This window comes from Camelus ferus, chromosome 22 (assembly GCF_009834535.1).
Source record: "Camelus ferus isolate YT-003-E chromosome 22, BCGSAC_Cfer_1.0, whole genome shotgun sequence".
In the NCBI taxonomy this organism is placed as follows: Eukaryota; Metazoa; Chordata; class Mammalia; order Artiodactyla; family Camelidae; genus Camelus; species Camelus ferus.
Window position 1 is genome coordinate 9,615,128 of NC_045717.1, and position 16,420 is coordinate 9,631,547.

General features: G+C 46.3%; 1 protein-coding gene across 7 annotated transcripts in view; it reads right to left on the minus strand.

Moving 5' to 3' along the window:
• Positions 1 to 16,420, minus strand: part of TENM2 (teneurin transmembrane protein 2) — an 892,554-nt gene that overhangs the window by 149,931 nt on the left and 726,203 nt on the right. For all 7 annotated transcript variants that reach the window (XM_032465127.1, XM_032465128.1, XM_032465131.1 and 4 more), the window contains 2 exons: positions 13,063 to 13,258; positions 6,856 to 6,957 (listed from right to left, as the gene is read on the minus strand). In XM_032465127.1, the coding sequence (XP_032321018.1) occupies positions 6,856 to 6,957; positions 13,063 to 13,258 (298 nt within the window). The remainder of the gene's footprint in view (positions 1 to 6,855; positions 6,958 to 13,062; positions 13,259 to 16,420) is intronic.

The window sequence follows — 16,420 nt, forward strand, 5'->3', positions numbered from 1 at the left end:
GAACAGTCCAGCTAAGAAAACAGCATGGATGCAGAGGAGGTGGCAGGGCCGTCGTGTTGAGGAGGAACAAGCTGGAATATACAGTGGGAGATGCTGCCAGATGACCTTGGAGCACGGAAGACCTTGAACTTCATTCTAAGAAGTCCATTCTTTAGTCTCAGAATATAGCTCCTGACCACCTGCATTGGAGCCCTCCGGGAGGATAACTAAAAATGCACCTGTCCGAGGGATTCAGACCTGGTTGGCGTGGGGGAAGAGCCTGGGAGTGTGCACTTTTGACAATTTCCCTGCATTCACGTCTTTAAAACAAAGTTCGATAACCATCGTGAGAAGCAACTGGGAGCCACTGAGGGTGCTTGAGGAGAGTAGCGCCATGTTCCTAAGAGCTCCGGGAGAAGGCTGGAGGTGATGAGGAGGAGGAATGCCGTCAGGGAGAAGCTGCTGGCTGGGTGAACAGCGCAACGGCTGTGAAGATTGGAAAACTCGAGCACAGTGTGGTGAAGGTCGATGAGAGTCGCTGGCAGACGATGAGATGAGGGAGGCGATGGAGCCTCCTCCCACTGGGGGCTGGGAGGAGAATGGTTCAGAGCAGCAGGCTCTGAAGTCAGATGGACTTTGTTTCAAATGCTGGCTTTGCCACTTTCTGCCTCGTAAACCCTAGTTCCCTCCCCTGAAGTTTTCTTGCGTTCAGATCCAAATCCTAGGGTGCAACTGCCACTCAAACTGCTTGCAAAGCACATCATCCTTACACCTCACATCTTCTGAGGTTATTCAATCTCATGGCGGGTCTGGCATTGAGAATCCAGGCCAGTTGGCTGGGTTTGAATCCTAGCAATACCACTTATTAGCTGAGTGATCTTGAGTAAGTTACTTAACCTCTCTGTGCTTCACTTCCCCCATCTTTAAAAGGGGGTAACCGTCATCTGTGAAGCAGGATGATTAATGATTAAATGAGATAATTACGCAGTTGCTCACTGCCGTGGTTGGCACATAGTAAGAGCTCAATAAATGTCAGCGATGGTGACAATGATGATGATTTGACTTTAATGCTAGAACTTGGCCGAGAGGGACTGGGTAGCAGGTACATTTGCCAGTTAACAGCAGAAGCGTGGCATGATCCCCAGTCTTTTTCCAAGGCTCCGCAGAAACTGGGTAGGAGCTGAGACCAACCCCCAGAGAGAAGACTTCATGTTCCCACGGTGGGGGAATTTCCAGGCCTCCCCTGACAGCTGTTCAGCAGCGGGTGTTGTCATTTCGAATAGCAATTAAACACACATTACCTAGCATGTAAGGCTCCAGCGTGTTAAGTTTGTGTTGCAGGTTGGGACCTAAAGCTCAGAACCAAACAAGCCCACCTGAGAAGCCATCGTCCGAAAAAAAAAAAAAATCAGAAGCCTTGGAACTCTTCTGAAAGGCAAGACTGCTTTACATGCAACACAAGGAAGCATCTTAAGTCCACGAAAGGCTTTCAAATAAAAGTGAATGAAAGAAAAAGGAATCATAGTTAAAAAAAAAATCCAGCCCACAACAAAGAGGGTAAAAGTAGAAAAAAAAGTAGAAAAAAAAAAGAGAAAGTCACTCCAGGGGATCAGTAATACTAGAAGGAACCATAAACTAGACAATCCCTGAATAATACACAATTCTAGCTGGATAGGAGACGTATCTGATGGAAAATGGTACAAGTTATTGGGAAAGAAATGCAAATTCTCCTCAGGCTCTGAATCTGAACCTCTTTTTTTTTTTAACCACATTAAACAATGACAGGGAGCTATATTCGATATCTTGCAGTAACTTACGGTGAAAAAGAATATGAAAACGAATATATGTGTGTTCACATATGACTGAAGCATGTGCTGTACACCAGAAATTGACACAACATTGTAAACTGACTATACTTCAGTAAAAAAACAAAAAACAAAAAACTCTATATATACAAAAAAGAAAAAAAACAATGAAATGCTATACTGGAAGACGCTATTCAGTGTATTTCCTTTCCTAGACTCTTCCTTCCTCCATGGAATTTTCTCCACATTCCCTGATACTAATTGGCTGTTTTCACAGATCCATGCTTTACTGCTTCACCGACTTCCTTATCTTTTCCTTAATGATGTTTATAGCATTTAAAGTCCACATCCCAGCATTTTGGACTTAACGCTGACGTTTCCCACTGGCGTATCACGTGCACCCCTCAAACTGGAAGCCCTCAGAAGGCAGGGCCCTGGCATTCTTGCCCATCAGTGCATTTCTGGCACTGAGTGCAGTACCTGGCTGATGGCAGGCAGGTAATAAGCATTTGCTGGACGCACAAAATAAATTCAGTCCCCTTCAGCTGACTCAGACAATGTGTTAGGACCCTTATACCTTCTTTTGCAGTGAAGGTCAGTTCCATTTCGACTTCTGAGCCCCTCAGAGCCCTCAGATGGGTGTTGGGGAGGGTGGGTGCTGTGGAATGAATGCTCTGTAGATTCACGTGGACTGATTCCTCCATTCACTGCAAGCATGTCTTCAGATGCCTGATGCAGACTGGCAGGTTGATCAGAAGACCAGGGGCTGCCGTCTGCACTGCACATCTGAGGGCATGGGAGTCACAGTGTGAGGCCAGGAGAGTAAATCTGTATTTCTGTCACTTGGACACACACCCGGCCGCCCGGATGTGATGGGAATCTCGCTTGCTAACGTGGCAAATTCTCCCCCTGGCAGGAGGGACTGAGTGTGCCGGCTGCCAGCAGGGGCAGAAACTGGCAGCCTCCAGGCATCCTGGGCACAGCTGTCAGTGATGGAGAAAAGGTGAAGGCGAGGACCTGGGCTCGGGCTTTTATCAAGAAAGAAGGGACACGATCCGGGGCCACAGCTGGGAGATGGCATGCACCATCCAGGGAAGCAGGACGGAGGACCAGCTGTCCTCTCTGCACTTGCTAGCACGATGACCTCACCCTGCCTGCTCCAGGTTCCTCCCTGCTCACTCCTAGGAGCTTCATGGGCTCAAAAGTTGTTTGTGAGTGGCAATTTGTCATGGTCACTGACAGATGGTGCAGGACCAATGAGATACAGCCTCCCAAGCGTCCCTGCCTCATGGGTAAGGGGTACACACACCCTTATATCCACAACCACACACACCCTCACACACACACAACCACATTTTAATCTTTTTCTTATTAAAGATCAGAAGCGTACCTTTGATATTGATAGGAATCACTGGGGAGGGGACAGTGTTTTGTGAAATATGCATAACCTCAATCTAATCATGAGAAAACATCAGACAAACCGACACGGAGGGACGAGCTAAAAGACACGTGACCAGAACGTGAGACGGTCAAGATCACGAAACACAAGGAGAAGGGTGAGCAGCCCTCACAGATTGGAGGGGACTAAGGACACGTGACAACCAAACACGATGCGGGATCTGGACCAGAAAGAAGAGGGCAAAATTAGGAACAAGTGTGTAAATTAGTCAACAGCAGTGACCAATGTGAACTGCCTGGTTTTGACAACTGAACTTTGATAACGAAAAATGTTGACACCGGGGGAATCTGGGTGGACTCTCGGAACTGTTTCTGTAACTTGTCTGCAAGACTAAAACGATTTCAACACAAAAAGCTTAAAATTTTGGGAGGGAGGTAGTAGTTAAACTAGGATTTATCTCAATTGTGAGGAGAACCGACAAGATACTATGTTTCAAGTGCTTTACACAATGCCTGGTACATATTTAATACTTAAAAATGATTAGTTATTATTAAAAAGCTACCGGAAGTGGAGACTTCACACACCACAAGTAAATCATTAGATTTACCCGTTGGAAGCTGGCAGAGTGAAATCTGTACGCCTGTTTTGACTGCTTTCTCACTTTACCACACGGCTGTAGGTGGCGATTTTTGTTATTTTCAGGAGCCTATACTTGGGAGACGAACTGCTCAAGGCTTGAATTTCCCTAGAAGCCAGGCTGGCTCGCACGTGCTCAGGCCGACTTTTGGGGATCCTTGGAGATCCCTGCAATGAACGTGTGAGAAGCAGACTTGGCTTGAATGCTCAGGGCAGTGAAAATACTCCTTTCTCGATAGGGTTAAAGGCGGCACTGACATTTCCTACTTATTGCCATCGATTCTACTTTTTTTTTTTTTTAACTTTTGATTTGGACACTGTTCCTTTTCAAATAAATGTATCTATGTGAACCTAATGAGGAGACTTAACGAAATACGTAAAGTGAATCAAAACACTGATGGCACAGGAGTTTGGCAAAAGTCATAAAGATGGTACATAAAAGAGCAAAGTTTGGGAAATGAGGGTTTTTTAAAACCTTTTTATTTATTAAAAATATTTCATTATATTTATTGGTTCTGTTTATTTTTGGGGGGAGGTAATTAGGTTTCTTTATTTACCTATTTATTTTAACGGAGGCACTGGGGATTGAACTCAGGACCTTGTGCACGCCAGTCACGCGCTCTGCCACTGAGCTATACCTTCCCCCGAAATTAGGGTCTGAAGCGATTATCCACACTGCTGTTATAAACGAAGTAGCTTGCACTGTGCCCATTTCAAAAATGCTAAGGAAGAAACATCTTTAGCACAAAGAGGTTGACGCTTAGTCCTAACATCCTGAAGCCGACTTTGCCAAGGAGAAAGCCATTCTGTTCTTTAAACGCTTCCATTTTGTTCACTGCGGGCATCAACAGCTGAATTAAAATATACAGCAAGTTCAAAGGCCGATTTCAGGAACGGCTCCTGAGTGTGCAGGAGTCACTACTCCGAACAGCCACTCAATATCTGTTTCGTAAGGATCAATTATCTAGCAGGGCTAATGCACGCTTGGAGTGTGCGCCCCGCCACAGCGCAGGTGGTGAATGCAAAACACACACCGAGAGGCCTTTTAAGCCGCTGAATGCACACCCCATCACAGATCCGTAATGCAGGACGGACGCTCAGCTACAGATGGATTTACAGCGAGGAGTTCTTAAATGACTGGGCTACTCAGGGCTGAAAGGCCAGTCACTGGATGTGCAGCCGGAGCACACACGGTTTTTAGGATGAATAATACATCGATGTGTGTCAGGCTTAATATACACTTACAGCTCGCAGGCTGGCGGCTGCGGGTTCAGCCCATTTACAGCCGCCTAGCAAAGGACTATTCCGTTCTTCCTCTCATTAATGCCTTCACTCCTAGGAAAATTAGATTACATAGAAGAAGTCATTCAAATGCTACTGAGGTTGTTCCTCCTTTAAAGTCTTCTCTAGAAAAGGTATTCAGCAACACATCCGCCTCCTGCCTCCACTAGGGCCCCTCAGAACTGGGGCGCAGGCTGACCGGTAGGAGCCCCGGACTCTGCTGTCTGCTTGGAGTTGCGCCCACCCTGCCACTGGGCTGAGTCCCCGAAGGTGGAGAGCAGCCAAGAGAATGGGCCGGTGGCTTCTTGCTCTCTTTTCCTTTGGTATCTGACAGGTTGACCAGACCTCCCACGTGACTGTGTGAAAGCGGGTATAAACGCAGGTGGTACCGCTTCGGAATTAGTCTCGCACACATGCAGCCAAATCCAGAATTTTAGGTGCAAAAAAGTCCTATTCACATATCAGTCAGCATTCAAAAGGGTGGAAATAGCAGATCTATGAAATACTGTGAATATGAGAAATGCAATTTTTTCCCCAAGCAATGGCGGCGGTGGGGTGGGGGGAGGGGGTGGGGTGGGGTAATAGTATTGAACATTTATAGGGCGGCTTTATTAAGGATTGCCTCATTCTCAGAACGTCAAGGCAGGATGGTCTTTTAATGAAGAGCACATTAAAGAATGAAAATATTTTATGAGTACATAAATATAATACGAAACATACAAGTAAAAGATGGTAAAAATAAACCCTCTGAGGGCTCACGATGTGTTCTGCTATGAGCTTTGGGTGCGTTCTCTCATTCCCTTCTCAGAATGACCTTGGGAAGGGATTACACACTTTTCCAGAGGAGGAAGCTGAGATTCAGAAATGTGAGATCAGATGCTCACGGTAACAGAGATACTGAAGGGCACAGCCTGGGATTGGAACCCAGGAATGCCTGACTCTTGAGCAAGGAGAATTTTTCAGACCCATTAGTGGGTGGGTAATCAGTGTATTTCATTAAAAAAATATATAGACAGGATAGAAAAGAAACATCAAGTGTTGTTTTGTGAAAGTCTTATTTTAATTTTATGGCCGTCATGATCTAGAATGTACACTTGTGTGCCCGGGAGTGTGGACCACATCTAAAACATGTCAGAGCTCTGCTCTGCACTCCACTTGCCTGCGATAGCACCACCTGAAGGTCATGTTCAAGGTCTCAGGCTAGCTCTGTATGCCGCCCCTAAGTCCCCTGTTCTGGGAGAGTCGTTTTCTTTCTTATAATACCTTTCCCCCAAGAATCCCAGGGCCTGAGTCATTCCGTGCAAAGCAGTGTAGATAAATTAATAATACAATTTAAAACCGATTCTACCAAGATAAATAGCGCTTCCTAGATTAAGAGCCTAGCTGGCCAGAATGAATGAAATTTACTAACCCTGAGACGCTTAATCTTCCATTACACAGAAGTTAATGATTATAAGAAAGGAGTGATGGTAATTCACTTCTGCTTTTACAGGAAATCTAACCATCTCATTTTTAGCAAATCTTTCTTCTCAGCACACCTCAGCGCCAAGGATAACTGCCCTGCTCTTCTAGGTATATTGGCCAATTGTCATATATCAACGCCTACTCTTTGCCAAAAGGTTAGGATTTCTAGCATGCACAGGCTTACAAGCTCTCCCAGTGGGATTTGGGGGGGAGGCTACTTGGGCGCCCCATCTCCCACCCCTTCTGAGAGGCCTATTTGCTGTTTTCCAATCAGCGCAGGGCGGCACATACCTTTAGCACAGTCTGCTCCTAGAAATCCTGGGAAGCAGTGACACAGCCCAGACACACATTCGCCATTTCCATGGCAGTTACGTGGACAGTCCTGCACTGAATCTGAAAAAGAGAGAAATTTAGCAATGACTTTTCCCCTTCTGTCTCCTGGTGGAGCAACTTAATCATCAGCCATCCACCGTTGTTCCGGAGTCATAATCTCAGATCCCAGCAGAGGAACGGCAGGGGGGAGCAAGCGAGGTAGGAGAGAATAGGGGGTGGTGTGGACTCGGGCAACTTGGACAACGCATAGATGGGACTGCTGCTCTCCACCTGACTAGCCCAGGCAGGAATGCAGGGCTGGTGTGACTGCCATTTTTGCTTTTCCAAAAGAAATGACTTATTTGGATTTAAAAACTGAAATTTCCCACGTCTGAATGCTGGCAAGTTTTTCAACACTGTAAGCCCCACTCCCACCCCCATCCCCATTATCATCCAATTAATCTGAGATTTGGTCTGACATGCGGGGTGGGGCATCAGCTTTTAGCATCAGGTAGAGAGAGTGGGTCTCCCAATGACAGTGGTGGCTCTCAGGATTTTAGACTAAACAAATTCCCTGTGTTAAGGAAAGAAAAGTCTAAATATGTAAGACCGATCAGCTGTGGTATAATTTGGGATTCATTAAATAGTAGGTTTGGGGTGATACAAAAGTCCTTTTATGCCTAGCTCTTACAGATCTTTTCATGAAAATCAGTTATTTCACCCTTATTCTAACCTGTACCGCCATCTCATTTCATGATTTACCTTGTTCTGTGTACTCTTAAGTCATGCCTTCAAAGGGCTCATTTGGGAACTTTTTCATGTTGACTTGGGTATGCACAGAAATAGACATAGTCTTTTAAAATTAAGATTATTATTCTCATTTTGCCTTACATTCAAATAAATACATGTAGACTTTCAGGCTCTAAATTACTAAGATGATGAAAAGCCACCGTGCTCCAAAGATGACACGCCACCGTCCTTGGGGAGTTGGGGACACTGGCTTGGTGACGTGCATGAAAGACTACGAAGGCTAGTTGTCCCTAACGGAGTCACCTGCGAGTGGGAAAGGAGGTTTTCCTCTAAACCGAATCTCTCATTTATTCCCACTCTGGGCTGAAAAAGCAAACCACGCTGCTGCGCTTTCTTCCTGCGGCGTTTCACTTCCGAGCTCGCTTCGTCCAGAACCAGGCTGTGGTGGGTTTCTGGCACAAGGAGAACTCCTTCAGCCTATCTGCTTTTTCAAAATCAGGTGTCAAGTCGAGTTCTTCACTGTCTAACAATGAACCCTTCAGGCTGACCTCCTTGAGGCTGGCTCTGTAAAGGTGGGCTGAGAAGCATCCAAGTGACTGATTTGTTTCAGCCAACAAATCCTTCTCTTCTTTCCTTCCTCCAAGAAGCATCAGGCCGAATCATTAGAAGGAGCTGCTTTTGCAGATCAAAAGTGAGCAGTTTCACACGATGTTTGGAGACAATCCGCCATGGGTCTCTTGGGTTGCTGAATGTCTTATGAGCCTGCCTGAGCTCTGGACTGTCTTTTTAAGGTTGTCCCTACAGTGCAAAGCCTTGGGAGACAGAGATACTGTCTGTCCCCAGAGCAGAGGGCAGGTTCAGTCACTGTCCAGTAGAATAAAGACAGCGCCTCCCTTGGGGGAGAAGAACGAGCAAGCTCACTGCCTATTCGGAGACTCGGTGACAGTAGACCCTCGGTTTCTCTCCTGTAATGCAACCCACTGCGTGTGTGGGCATCACCTGGCCCTGTTTGTGTTGCCCTGTGGGAACTGGGGCTTGGGGCTTGGGGAGCCAGCACATCTGCTGACCGTCTGGATATTACACAGTTCTGAGAAATAAAGTCCTTTGTCTCTGACCCAGGAGTTTCATGTTTTCTGATAACATCTATGAAACCGTGGCTGGCTGATGTGTTAGCTTACGATTAGGGTGAGACCTCAGACCTGCCATGGCCCTTGACATTGGGTTTCTTTTATGAACTGAGTACCTATAAGATGCAAGACACTCTACACGGCACTGGTAAATACAGTGGTGGCTAAGACAGACACAGTCCTTACCCTCATGGAACTTTCCCAGTTGCAGAGAATATAGGCTAAAAAAAAAAATCATCAAATGAATAAAAACTGTGATATGTGCTCTGAAGAGAATAGGATACTGTGAGCGGGAGTAAGAGGAGGATGGCCAGGGAGGGACTGTCTAATCTATGAAGGTGACATATAAGTTGAGCTGGAACAGCTGAGTGAAGAGCTAGGACAGGAGTATTCCGGGCAGGAGGGATAGCTTATGCAAAGGCCCTGAGGTGGAAAAGAGCAGAACGGAAGCCAACGCGGCTGGAGGGTAGCAAAAACGAAGAGGAAACTCAGATCATCCAGGGCCCTGGAGGCCATGTGGATGCGATGGACTTTATCCTGGGAACAAGGGGCACAAATGAAAAGTTTTAACCACAGTAATGGCATCAGCCAGCTCACATTTTAAGAAGCCACCCCTCCAGCAAGGTAGAGCTTGCTTCTCACTGAGCATGCATCTGGGTCTGGGGACAGTTTGGTGGAAACTGACATTGCTGAGGTCACAGCTCCGTGTTCTCAGACCTAACATCCTCAGAGACAGAGCAGTGCTCTCTGACAGAGGAAGCTCTCTGCTACCACGGTCCCAGGGAAAAGGACCATGGTCTTCGCACAGGCTCTTTGCTGAGCTGGAGGGCCTCCCTGCCCTCTAGCTGAGGCATTTATCCTGAAGTCTCAGTTTAGAAAACATTTAGTTTCTAGGATCTTCCTTCCCCATTTCCCTTAACCTGGGTTTTGTACCCTTTCCCCTGTGTTCCCTTAATTCCTATAATTGCCTTTTTTTAACCTATGTGTCTACTTCCATCAAGCTCTACAAGGAAGAGACCAGATCTGAACTGTGCACTGAGGCAGTCTCACTGAGTTGTTGAAGTGTGTGAGTGTGTGTGTGTGTATATATGTGTGTGTGTGCACCTGCATCTCGGATGGTAGGAGAATCCAAAATAAGCAAAAACTGCAGTAAAGAGTCTTTTTCATTGATTTCTCCCAAGATCTTATCTTTGAAGCATTTCCACAGTTTTCAAGGGAAGAAACAATCACGAGGTCCTGATGAAACAGAGACGGAGCCCACCCCTCCCCCTCCCCCAACACTCAATTAAATGTTACTCTTGAAATCTTATCGCCTTTCCTTTCTGTCCACCTGGCTGAAACTCTGTGGAGGAGACAAGGGCAGGGGATGAGAGTCAGCCCAGGAAATGGGATTTTTTTTTTTTACAAAGGTGGAGGCTGGCCTCCCTGAGATCTGCACTGGGCTTCGGGAATGCCGCTCTGTTGTCCCTTGAGATGAAACTCATTTCTGAAAGCAGGCTGCTTCTTTCCAAAACACATCAAAAGACTTCTCGGAGTCAAAGGGACATGTAGCGTGATGGCTGGTTGACACCCATCTGAGACCCTTCCTTCTGTTTCATATCACAGGGGCTTTGGGCGCTCCTGGCTGCTCCTGATGGAGAATGCTCTGATGACAGATATGTGTGCGAGAGTCTCTGAGCCAAATAAAGCACTGTTCTGTTCCCTAGATTTCAGGCCAATTACTATCATTGCTCTATCAAGATGTCTGCCCGACTATTAGGCTGATTACCTCTGACTTTCTCTTTGAGCTACGGTCCAGACCAGAGAAATCCTCTGGGGAGAACTGCCATTCCCAGCTCTGACAGGCGAATGAGGGTAATGGCCTGGGGGAAGGACATCTCACTAGCGCCGTCTGTGTCCGTGCGGATAACGGTGATGCAGGCAGAAGCCATCATTAGATAATGGCCCCCAGACAACTTGCTGCACAGGAGGGGAAAGGAATTTATTTGGCTAGAATCCAGTGCGATCCAGTGGTTAAGAGCAAAGGCTCAGAGAGTCCGAATCCTGATCCACCTCCTACTAGCTGCGTGTGACCTTGGGCCGGTCCTGTAACTTGTCCAAGTCTGGGCTTTCTGAATTGGAAAACAGAACATTGGCAGTACCGACCTTATATGGCTACTCCGTGGGGTGACTGAGCCAGGCCCCAAAAGAGACAAGTCCAGGGGCTGGCTTGTGGTCAACCCTCGACAGATGTGTAGCTGTTACGGTTTTTGAAATTAACCATTCCACGGGCTCCAGCTAAGCCCGCGGCTGTGCGCGCGGTGGGCCGTTACGTGCATCAAGCCTTTTGAGTTTAAACACCAGGCAATGAAAAGGATGTCATTTCTCATCGTGTTCTTAAGCAAGAGATTGCTTTTTTATCTCAAATTAGTTCCTTTTTTACCTCAAATTAGTTCCAAATGTGTGGCCAGTTTCTTTCTTTTGTGATCTGGTTTTCATCCTTTTAATTTTTTTCCCTCCCATTGTTACCTCACCCAATCCCAGAAATTTTTCCTAACTGAGGAAGACTTCTCCGGTGACTTTCATGATAACCAAGTTTATGCTATTAGGGTGGAGCAGGTTGGCAAACTTTTCCCGTAAAGTGACAGATAATAAATATTTGGGCTTTGTGGGCCAAACTGTCTCTGTGGCAACCACTCAACTTTGTTGTTACAGCCGCCCCAGATGGTATGTCAACAGATGAACATGGCCGTGGTCCAATAAAACTTTATTTATAAAAATAGGCAGTGGGCCAGACTCAGCCCATGGGCTCTCGTGCCAAGCACTGCTGCAGAGCATCTGGCTAACCTGGGGAGAACCAATCTTTCCTGAGCAGAGGGAATAAGCAGTAACTTCAATGCTGTGGTGAACACCAAATCTTATCTGATTTTGTGCCATTCGGAAGTTGTGGCCACTGATGAGGGACTTCCACCTGAAGTTCAGGTTGGCATGAATAGCTCCTTCAAGAATCGGGGAAGCCCTCGGAGCAATCCGTGAAACCACTAGAGAAGTTCTTAACATGCAGTCAGTCGAAAAAACAGCTGTACAAGGTGTGTTCTTCAGAAATCATCAGCTCTCATGGGTGACTCCCAACTCCGTCCCAGACAGGGTCCACACGTGACATCACAGCATCCCTCCCTTCAGGGGTGTGGTCACTGCCTGTCCACAAAGGATGAACCTGAGGCTCAGGGACGTCGGTGACTTTCCCAGTTAGGATGTGGGAAAGCTGGGATTTAATCCAGGATCAACCAGAACTTTCCTCATGAAACCATCTTATCTAAGCTTCTCCAGTGAACCTTGAGATCCACAAGTAAATACTGTTGGGACAACACATGCACTGCAGAAAGGCAACGAACAAGGCCCAGAAGCCCATGCCATTTCCACCATTCCCACATCCTGGGACCTTGAAGGACTCAGTTTCTGAACCTCAGTTTATTCCTCTGTGAAATGGGACTAACAATCTGCCCTGATTCAGAGAGGTTCCACCCAGGATCAGTTATTCTCATGAGTAAGAAGATTTAAACCTGATGACAAAATTAATTTAATGAATATATCTGTAGCTGATATGATTATCAAAATTCTTAGGGTTTGCTTTAGAAAACATCAGGAAATATTCTCAAACGAATGGCCTGTTTAGGGGTTTGTATGCACATACAGGGTGATATTTTGGATCAAACCTTCCTGTTTCCCCAATAACTACTACAAAGCAAGGCCAAAACATGCCCCAAAGGACAAGTACTTAATTAAAACTTTTTGACATTTACCTACTTGGGAACAAAGACATGATTTTTTTCTTAATTTAAAAAAAAATTTAAGTTAGAGCTTTCCCTGATTTTTAAGAGCAATTCTAACCTGACATGAATGGTCAGTATTTATTGGCTCTGTGACATATTTAGAGGTTTACGTATGTACTTTATTTTATTTAAACCTCACAATAGCCCTACGAGGTGGGCGCTGGCTAGTTGTATATTACCAGGAGGACACTGAGGCTTAGCCAAGTCTACTGATTTGCCTAGATCGTGTGGCCAGGACTCAAGCCAGGTGGTGGGCCCCAACGTCTTCACCACAGCTCCATCCCCGGGACTCACTGCGGCTCCTTCACGATTTCAGCAGCATGTGCATTTTAATCAGGGCTAGTTTTAGGTGGGTGATACTAGGTGGCCTGAGTGAAGGATTGTGGATCGGCACCCCACCCAGTAGAACGACATAGGGTGATGGGCCTTTAACAGAGAAGCCAGAAGGTTTCCCTCCTTCCCTTGGTGGCCTGTCCCCGCAGAGACCCCACACCTACCTAAGACCACGGTGTTGAAGGAAACCATCTCTTTGTCTTTGCCATCGTTGTAGAAGGCCAGGTGCCAGAGGCCCACGTCCAGGTACTGGACGAACACGGCTTCGTTCTGGACCAGGGTCTGTATGCTCCGCCGCTCCCTGGGCGACTCCACCACGCTCCACTTCTCCTTCCCATCCAGACGCTCCATGAAGTCATACTAGGGAAAGCAGAGAGTGTGCCGCGCGTGACACGGGGCGCAGACCTGGTCCCATGACCAGCAGCTGCCCCTCCCCCCCACCCCCCAACCGGGGGGTACTTCTGAGTACATTGCCCTGGAAGTGCATTTTATTGCAAGTAAAACAAGAGTGATAAAAGTTGTAACCATCACAGTCACCACCCATGATGCTTAGAGTAATTGTTAGTAGTTTTATGACTCTAGGTTACAATTTCTTTTCTGCAGTTTGAAATCCAAAAAGCTTTAAAATCCAAACTTTCATGTTTTTTTCTTGTCTGTGTATGTCTCTGTGTGTGTGTGTGTGTGTGTGTGAGAAAGAGAGAGAGACAGGTTACTGCTGCAGTCCCCCCTGGGGTGTTACACCATACACAGTCTGACCAGTATAACTTTTTTATAATTCCCCAGATGCTGAATTCCAAAATGCATCTGGCTCCCCGAGAGTTTCCGGAAGGGAATGTTGGATCTGTGTTAGCAGAGACCATTCACTGCTCGTTCACTGAGGGAAGCGGGGGAGAGCAGGGTAGTTAAGAAAGAGGGCTGAAGGGTCAGACTACCTGGGAGAGAATCTGGCACTTATTAGCTTTCCCTGTCCATGCCTCAGTTTCCCCATCTGCAAAACTGAAAGTAACAGTACCTATGTTATAGGTTGTTGTGAGAAATAAGATGAGATTCAGAACAGCACCTGGCACAGAGCAAACACAAAATACACGTTTTATGGAGAAGAAAACCAAGCCTCTGAGAAGTCAAGCAGCACATCAAAAGTCACACAGTGACAAAGTGGAGAGGCAAAAATGTGAACCTAGGTCTGTTCAGGTAAGATGCCCACGCCCTCAGAACGGCCTGGCTTCTGTGCTGACGAATCAGCAATTAAATACAAAACTGTTTCAGTGGAAACCAGGCTCAGAGCTAGAAGCCGTCAGCGAGAGACGGAGTGCTGGGCGAAGACCACCAGGAATGGGGTGGGGGAAACAGGAGAGAAAATGTGCCCCAAGGGGGCCTGTCCTGGGGAATAGTAAAATCCTGCGGCGGGCAAGTGGGAGCCATGGAAGATCCTTGAGCAGTGACTGACATGATGGAAGGAAGGTTCTAAGAAATTCATTTGCAGGCAGCATGTGAGATGTTCCAGAGGAGGGAAGGAAGACAAGTGAAAAGAACAGTTAGCAAGAGATTGCAGAAACCCAAGCGTGAGGGGACAGCGGTCTTGTTTAGGACAGTAAAAGAGAAAAGCAGACAACTTTGCAGGGATGTTTCTAGGGAAAAGAGGACAGGGCTTGACCATGGGCTGAACAGAGAGGATGAAGGAAAAGGCAAAGAGGATGCCAACATTTCTTACTTGACCAGAAAATCATAAGACCCCCAGTAGAAAAGGACTCATCTTGTGAACTCTCAAAATCATTGCAGAGGATAAGTCTCAGGATTGTGGAGTGCAGAATTGGATTCTGCTTTTATTTAAAATGTTGATATTGTCTTCATCATGGATATTTTAGATTAAATATTAAATATTGCATGAAATGTTAAAAAAAAATCATTGCATCGGAACGTCATTTGCACTGTGACTTCCAGAGAACATTCCAAGTGTAGCTCTTTAGCAGATAAAAACCGCCACTGTGGGATTATGCTCTCTCTCACCACTTTCCCCGCCATAAAAAGGTTTTTATAGGTTCCTAACATCATCTCTAACCCTTTTTTGTGAACTTCGTAAGAATGAAGCTCCAGGAGTCTACTAATGTGACTTCTCCATCAGCAGAATTGCCGGTTTTTCCCGTCTGAAATGTGATAATTGAAAACAAAAGAGTCTGTAATCTTAGGTACAAAGGTTTTTGCTGTCAGACAGACCTGGGTTTGAATTCTGACCCTGCCATTTGCTGTTGCCTGAAGTTAGGTGAATCTCTTGCCCTCTTCCTGGTCTGCACGCACAGGGATAATGACACCCACCTTTCGGGGATGGTGTAAGAATGACACGAGGTAATGCTTAGGGCAGAGCCTGGAAGATAATACTCATTTTATTAAGTACCTTGTGACTCTGAGGCACTTATTTGCAAATCATAAGGATTATAGGGGAGAAGCACATGGTTTTACTTTTTACACTTGGGAGGCTGGAGGGGCTGGTTGCTTAGAAAATAGAAATGAACTCTCTCTCTCAGGAAACGAATGTTCGTATTTAGCTTCCCTCTATCCTGAAACCCACTGGTCGCAGCTGTCTTTATGGGATAAAATAAATGATTGGAAGTGATATGACAAACTGATGTTGCTTTCAAAGACCTTTGTAACCAAAGACTTTGTTCCTTAGCAACTTCGTAAATGCCCAACTACCCAGACCTGTGTCTTCAAATTGCTGCCAGCCAGAGGGATGAGCGTAACTTCCTTGGTGCCCAGGTGAGGAGGACAGACTTCATTCGGGGTCCAGGCTATCACCCCCATGAGGAAAACTTCGGGAAAGGTGATTACTTGCATGGGGCCATTGCTCATTATTAATTTGGGCATCAGTCATCTCTGGCTGAACTGGCTGACCAGCCAAGGGGCACAGAAATGGCTTAGGACTAGCGGCCGTGCTCGCTGGCCAACCAAATTACTCTGGGAGAAAGCATGTGTCAGAGGAGAGAGAGGACAGCTATTTTGGCTGGCTCCTCAGAGTCCCTCCACAGAAGCGTGGAGGGCTGCTTCCATTTAAGGAAGACTCTGTGAGCCGGGGGCACTGGGACATGCAGGTGTGGTACCATACGGTGTCTGATGTATCCCAACCCTGTATCTCTTTAAGTGTCCTTTATTTTCTTCAAAGCACCCATCGCCCTCTAAAATGATACAATCTGTTTTTATGTCTACTGTCAGTCTACTCAGAGGAACAGAAACTCCAAGAGGGCAGGGATTTCATTCACCTGCTAGAGTGGTTAAGAGTGAGGGATTCAGAGCTTAAGACCGCCTGCATAAGACAGAGTCCAAGCTCTTCCCCATGCTTGCTGTGACACTTGCACAAGCTATTTAAATGCTCCGTGCCTCAGTCTCCTTATCTTTAAAATGGGCATAATAATAAGATCAAAACATAATAATAATTAAGCAAAACACTGTTGTAAGGATTAAATGAGTCAAACCATGAAAAGGGCTCGGAATAGTGAGTACTCTGTATTTGGGAAGCATGCCGTAAAC